The sequence below is a fragment of the Coptis chinensis genome, chromosome 5 (genome assembly GCF_015680905.1).
Source record: "Coptis chinensis isolate HL-2020 chromosome 5, ASM1568090v1, whole genome shotgun sequence".
NCBI lineage: Eukaryota > Viridiplantae > Streptophyta > Magnoliopsida > Ranunculales > Ranunculaceae > Coptis > Coptis chinensis.
The window spans coordinates 77,422,391-77,429,619 of NC_141460.1; the positions used below are offsets into that span (position 1 = coordinate 77,422,391).

Here is a 7,229-nt window from a genome sequence, read left to right on the forward strand (position 1 = left end):
TCATTTAATTGAGTGATTGTGAATTTTGTCACGCTTCTAGTATTCACAATTTTTTAATGGTTAGAATTACTAATCTAGCCTCTGCCTTACATCATTGCCAAATGCAGGTGACGCACTCTTTTTGGGTTAAATTGTCGAATGTGAATAGTGAAGAATGACTGGGCAAACTTTTACGATGAAACCAACAATAGCGTCACAACTAAAGTAGCTTCGTAATTTTATTTCAGTTATAGAGGCACAATAGAGGATACCGGATTTTGTGGCTGGTTACTTTTTTTTTGCGAGCAGTGTGGCTGGTTACTTGGTTAGCTTGAAGAGTGTTTGACATGCATTCTATATGTGTTGATGCTGTTATAAAACGATGATGGGCTTTAAATAGCATCAATTACACTGGTAGCTGGTATTTTCATTATGATTTATGATATATTTTTGTGCGTTTCACATGACATGTTTCTCAGTTTCTGTACGTTTCACTTTATTTTTGGTGGGAACAATACTATAAACATTGCGTTTAATTGAGTGTGAGACTCCAAAAAGACGATATTACTCATAGGCTGGGATCTATTTGCTAAAAAACGTTTATAGTATTGTTGTGCCAAAAAAGGAAAAAAAAAAACGTTGGTGGCCCTATTTGCAAAGAGGAATTGCATTGTACTAAAAAAATGCAACATGTTTAAAGAAAAAAAAAATACAATATGAGCTGTAGGCTAGATGAGGCGGTATTTCTTCGAAGGCGTTTCCAATAGTATGTTCTGTAGGTTAGATTTGGTTTCATTCAATCGAAATGAAATAAAGCAGATCGACCGAATGAGTTAAAACCGAGCAATTGAACATATCATTGTGGAGGATCCACATTACATTTCATAAAACTTGTCCAAAACTCGAGACAATCCTCAAAATGGAGTGAGCCCAAAACCTTTCTACTGGTTATTAGTCTAAAATCTAATTATAGGTGATGCCTTAAATTCAAAAAGATCATATCATATTTCATTTCAAGATATTCCCAAATCAAACACCAAACTCAAGTTGTTGCAATTAAATCACAGAAAATATTCTGTGTAAGATTTTTACAGTGACACCAGTCACAACAAGATTCTGCTTTTCTCGTTTCTCACATTTAAAAAGGTCGTCACAAAGTACATGGACAGTATAGTAAATACATTCAAATACAGTGGTCACTCTAAAGTCTAAACATACTATATTATTTTCCATTTTTTTTATTATTATAAATTTGGCGGGTATAAATACAAACAGACGAAAACACCCCTAAAAAAACACACATCAAAATAAAATAAAATAAAATAAGAAAAAAAAAGAAAAAAAAAAGAGAGACCAAAGCTCAAAAAAACCAGAGAGCAAAGAGGGAGAAGAAGAAGCGAAAGCTTCATTAATTCCCCTCAATCATACCTTCTAGAACTATCTAGAATCTTCTACAAACCCTTGTTCCAATTGTACATTCTGTAAACACCTTTTTTTCTCTTCTTTTTTTCATCAATTTTCAGTACAAAGATGGATATGTACGGAAGAAACCCAACAATGGAAACTGGGTCTCAATCTGATCTTCCAACAGTTGGTTGGAGTTCTACCCAAGTACCCGAACCCGGATTAGAAGGTAATTCACTTTCAAACTTTGTTTGAGTTTTTTTACATTTATTTTTATGAATTTTGTTTCAATTATGATAAATTTTTGAAATTTAGAATGTTGGTATTGCTAAGAATGTGATTTTGAGGATTGGGTGTGATTTGGATTTTGTAAATATGTAGAATCAATGTGGCAATTAGGATTGGGGAGTAATGAATCGTATCCGGAACGGATTGGTGAACCGAATTGCGTGTACTATATGAGGACTGGGACTTGTGGTTATGGTTCTAGATGTCGTTTTAATCATCCCCGAGATCGCACTGCGGTAATTTACTTTACTGCGCTGTTTTTACTTTATAAATTTGGTAACTTTAGGTCTTATTTGAACAGTAATTGTTGTATGTATACATTTTTATGGGTTTGTTTTGTTTGATCTTGTAATGTAGATGGTTTTAGTATGTATTTTGATTCGGATTTGGGGTTGGTTTTGCGAAATTTAGCTGATTTTTGTTAAACTGTTTCTGCGTTATTGTTTCATTAAGATCCGTGCTTTTGAAGTGTTTATATGTTGATTTGGTACTAATTAGGCTGCGGGGGCAGTTCTACGGCAAGGAGAGGAGTATCCAGAGAGGGAGGGCCAACCTGTATGCCAGGTAGTTAATGTATAGTTGCATTCTTTTTTCGTGACTGTGAAATGCATTAGAGATGTGTAGTTGTACTACTATTTCAGTTATACCGTAAAGAATGTGGTTTCACTTGCTACTTTCTCAATTGGCAGTATTTTATGAAGACTGGGACTTGCAAATTTGGGGCTTCTTGCAAGTACCACCATCCAAAGTATGAAGGTGGACCAATGAGCTCGGTGCCATTAAATTATTATGGATATCCACTTCGGCCGGTTGGAATTCTGCGTTTTTAATTTGTTTTCTTATTATCTGACTGTTTTATGTTATCCTGAACTTTGGTTAAGAAGTAACAAGGCTATATTGTTACAGGGCGAGAAAGAGTGCACCTACTATGTGAAAACAGGGCAGTGTAAGTTCGGTTTAACCTGTAAATTTCATCATCCACAACCAGCCGGTGTATCTGTTGCGGCTCCTACGCCTGCGTATTATCCACCGGTGCAGTCTCAAGCAGTTGCTTCTTCTCAACAATATGGAGGAGTTGCTTCTTCTCAACAATATGGAGGAGTTGCTCCTAGCTGGCAAGCTGCTAGTCCAATGTTACCTGGATCATATATGCAAGGGGCGTATGGCCCCGTTCTACTCTCCCCCGGAGTGGTTCCTTTTCAAACTTGGAGCCATTATGCAGTACGTGCCTAAATGCTTAGTGCCTAAATGGATTTATTTTAATTTTCTTCAATGAAATTTACACCTGTTGTTCAATTGCATGGCAAAAGGCACCTTTGAGCCCAGTAGCTTCTCCTGGTGCTCAACCAACTGCTGGAGCAGGAACAATGTATGGGGTAACACAGCTATCTCCTTCAGCCACAGCTTACACAGGGCCTTATCAAACTCTGCCTTCCTCGTCTGCACCTTCAAGCAGTAGTCAGAGGGAAAACATGTTTCCAGAACGACCTGGTCAGCCTGAATGCCAGTATTACATGAGAATGGGGGATTGTAAATTTGGACCCACATGTAGATACCATCATCCACAGGAGCGAATCTCTCAAAAACCAAATTGCGCTCTCAGCATTATGGGTCTTCCTTTGCGCCCGGTATGTATCTTCTTGCTGATAATTTTGTTTTGCATGGGAGTTGGATGTCTGTAGTTCCATGTTTTACAACCTCTGCAAATCATATGTAACTTCTATTAGCATTACGGTTCTGATGCATAAAATACTTGCTTTTGTTGTACGTGATACTATGAAGCTTAGATTTCGGACAGCACCAGTGGTCTTTTATGCATAAAATATTATGTATTGGGATCATTGAGTTGGTGTGTGGTTTTGCGAGGCTTTGTTTTTTATGTTTTTTTTCCTTTCTTTTGTACTCGTAGGTTGTCTTTAAAATCTTCACCTACTTTATTTTGGATCTATAAATTATCATTTGCTTCTGTAATTAGCTGTTTGATCCCAATATCTCATACTTTGGCTTTCCACAGTGAATCTTATTTCAACTGCTTTAAATCAGAATGAGTGTCACCCTTCGGCCCTCAGTATAAATATTTCCCAGATAAATGCTTAGTTCAGTCCATTGAAAGATCCTTTTCATGTTTGACCTGGAATGGGAATGAGTACTGTTTTGCTCGACTGGGTGAAAAGAAAGGCAAAATGGAATGATGATTTGGATGGTATCGTGACATAATTGAAGCAAGTGAACAAAAATAGTTCATCTAGCTATGTTTTGAATGAAACAGAAAAACTACTCTGTCAGTATATCTGATGAGACTTCCAAAAGATTTACCCACCAGGGCATGTCAAACCTACATCTTAGCTTCTTTCTCCTGTTGTTAGTCCACAGCTTCTAAAACAAAGGAAGTAGAAACGATTCTAACTTGGTAACTTAAAACTTTTGTAACTTACAAGGATGTTACTCAGCATTCTCGTTTCTCTCATAGAGTAGGATGTTAAGTGAAAGACATTCAACAAGAAAATAAGTTGAAGGTTGGGGAGGGAAAAGCGAGAAGCTAGATCACTGGGGTTCAGGAGCTAACTTGGTAACATTGAAGAACAAAAACTATCTGGTTTCCCTTTCTTTTTCTTTGGATCTGGTTGTAGGCTTATATCCGTGCCACGGCTTCAGATAGAAAGGAAATTGGGTCTTTATCTGAATATGCCTGTTAACCATTTTTTTCACATATTCTGTTTCTGATAATTGAACACCGTTATAGGTTATTCATCTTGAACTAAAGGATGAAATGGCTTGCATCGACTGTTGGGAGTAGGTAACTGGTTACCTGTCTATTATTAGAATGTTTCAAGTGTAGCTTTCGTTAACTCTGGGATCCACTTGTCTTTCTTTCCTGAGGCTTCTGCATGATGAGAGGCACAGATGGAGAAAGAAGGAACAAACGCTGGTAAAGTATGCTAGCTTGTGTGGTGTCTTTACAGTTTTTGGATCTATTGGTTGGTTTGGTCCAAGGATTAAAGTGCAATTGTTGCTTTTATATCAACGTTTTTGGAGATGCCATGAAGAAAATTGACCGAAAGGGAGAGCTATCAGCTTGGGTTCTCGTATATGGAATCTTCCATTATTTGTGATTAATTGGGTTGTTTGAGGTCCAGAATGCAGTCAATGCACTAATTTCTAAGACACAAGTTGTGACAATTGATTCTTTGCTTACTAGGTGTCTAGGAGCCACCAAGGCTTCTTAGTTTGGCCACCTCACTTCCCAATAATTATGCTGCTGGAGTAGAGGATTCTAACGAATTTTGCTCGGTAAAACAGTCAATGTGAGGGTTGTGTGCGTTGAATTTTCATATTTTATGTTTGGCTGGAGGTTAAAGAAAACAATGTCGTCTAGGTGATGCTTGTTGGTCTAGAACATCCTTAGTCATTTGTAATTGTAGTTACATATAATGTAGCAAAGTTTAGCCGTCTTATTGTAGGAGCAACTTTGTTGTTCTGGATGTGTGCAAAGGTTAGCAAGCCTGATGGGTTATTTCATTACGATTACGTGTGTATGAGGGACGTATAGGATGATCTGCATTATAGGAGATAACACTAGTGTGTCCCGTGAAGGGGATGACATAGTAGCACAGGGGTATTAGTAGTTGTAGACTGACAATGATAATGATTAGACTGTTATTATTAATGTTGATGCTTTTGATTGTAGCTTTGTCATGGGTATGAGTGTAACTTAGAAAAACTTTTTTTTTGTTCGTTCATCTCGAAGAATGTTAGAACGAAGCATATGAACTTAATTCAGTAGTACTTTTATCATCTCCCACAGTGTTGCATTGGTTGTCAAACTTTGGTGTCTGAGCTAATATGTGACTGTTTTCCATCCACTTTTGCTTTTATTACAATGCTGATATGAATCATTCTTATTAAGAATCAGAGCTCTGGAGATCTTATTCTTTTGTTTGCATTTGATCAACAGGGGGCTCCGACTTGTACTTTCTATTTGCAACATGGAGTATGCAAGTTTGGTCCAATGTGCAGATATGACCATCCAATGGGGACACTGACTTATAGTCCTTCTGCATCTTCTCTCACTGACATGCCAGTTGCTCCTTACCCCATTGGCTCTTCCCTAGCTACCTTGGCGCCATCATCCTCAACGTCAGAATTGCACCAAGAAGTAATTGCAGGGTCCAACCAGACTTCTTTTGCCGCGAGGATGTCATCTTCTGAGAACACATCTAGTGGTTTAGTTGGATCATTTTTCTCAAGGAGCGGGTCTGGTCCTCTCTCAAGTGTTCAACTCTCTGGTCAGAGTTCTGCTCCATCCGGAGTTAGCAGCAGCACAGGTCATGTTGGAGATGTTCGCAATTCAAGTTGAGAAAAATCCAAAAGCCTTCCCCTCACAATTCCTTGTCTAGATCAATTTTTTTTATGAGCTTCTATATATTCTTCTTCTTCTTCTTCTAGTTGAACGACCTTCCTTTCTCATTAGCAGGGTTCTGTTATCTGATCCAGATAATCTCACATTTCGGTCTGGTTGTCCCTGTGTTCATATTATTTTTATATGGCCAACTCTTGCCTTTTGAATAAGCTATAGCCACCCCTGAAAGGTATGTATAGCAACCCCTAATAGTCTTCCATCCATTGTTCCCAATAACCATTTCCTTCATGTAAAACTGCGTCATCCCTCTCTCAAACTCTTGAGAGTCTGTTGTGTTTATTTATGGTCTGATTCTTCGTAAGGAGAAATATCAGCCAGTTCCACTTTCTTTTCTTTTTTTCTTTTCCAATCGGGAACAAGCTTCCAATTTTCTTGTTTCAGCTTATATAATTCTCAAAATTTAGAAAGGGATTGGAAGCGGATCTTGTTCCCCCCTTTTGGGCAGGGGTTTATTAAATGAAGATATTCCAATGGAGCATCTCACTGGCTATGTTATGAAACATGGATTCTTGTACGATTCTTATATATTATTTAAATACAAAAGAAAGCCCATTGACTTAGTATAAACATTTTCTCATCTGCTTTTTATTAAATAATTGTTAATTTTGTTCATCTGCCAGAGAATCTGTGTTTTCTGCATGAATATTGAAAGTAGCCTACTAGCCTTTGGTGTTTAAGTGCTGCATGTCTGCATTAACTAAAATACTAAACATCAAAGAGCAGTGCCTCAAATCTTGCTCTTGGATCGAGCAGTTCACACGTGATGGACTGCGATAGTTGGAGGCCGACCCAAAAGTTGGTTGGGATCGGTCAAACACTTTTAAGTTGAGTCCTGTATTGGGTGCCACAGGAATTTGGATTGGGCAGCCTCCAGCCCTAGCCCAAACAGCGAAGTTCAAAACAAGCCCAATACACCCTCACCTAAATCGCGCATAACCGGAAAAATCTTTTCAACCGGTATTATCTCTCTCGTGCACTTATCAGAAAAACCAAAAAAACAAACCAAAAACAAAACTTGATTTTGTGCATTCTAACCGCCATTGTTAACACTCATTGTAGACATTGAGTTTGGGCGACATTTTGGAGTTGAGTTTGAGAGTTGGAGTTGGAGTTTGGAGATTTTGACTTTGTTGATTCA

General features: G+C 37.9%; 1 protein-coding gene across 1 annotated transcript; it reads left to right on the forward strand.

Annotated features, from left to right (window-relative positions):
- Positions 1 to 1,272: 1,272 nt before the first annotated feature.
- LOC147499028 (zinc finger CCCH domain-containing protein 32-like) lies at positions 1,273 to 6,658 on the forward strand. Its single transcript, XM_086560841.1, has 7 exons — positions 1,273 to 1,612; positions 1,765 to 1,907; positions 2,170 to 2,235; positions 2,361 to 2,480; positions 2,578 to 2,892; positions 2,982 to 3,299; positions 5,627 to 6,658. Exons 1-7 carry the CDS (start codon positions 1,510 to 1,512, stop codon positions 6,026 to 6,028), a joined length of 1,467 nt encoding a protein of 488 aa, XP_086416967.1. The 5' UTR covers positions 1,273 to 1,509; the 3' UTR covers positions 6,029 to 6,658.
- Positions 6,659 to 7,229: the final 571 nt, after the last annotated feature.

What these genes read in the sequence shown, in the direction of transcription:
- LOC147499028 (XM_086560841.1), top strand. Translation starts at nt 1,510, where the DNA reads ATGGATATGTACGGAAGAAACCCAACAATGGAAACTGGGTCTCAATCT. An exon ending in AGGGCCAACCTGTATGCCAG is followed by an intron (nt 2,236 to 2,360) that starts GTAGTTAATGTA and finishes CTCAATTGGCAG; the next exon opens with TATTTTATGAAGACTGGGAC. An exon ending in TGGGTCTTCCTTTGCGCCCG is followed by an intron (nt 3,300 to 5,626) that starts GTATGTATCTTC and finishes TTTGATCAACAG; the next exon opens with GGGGCTCCGACTTGTACTTT.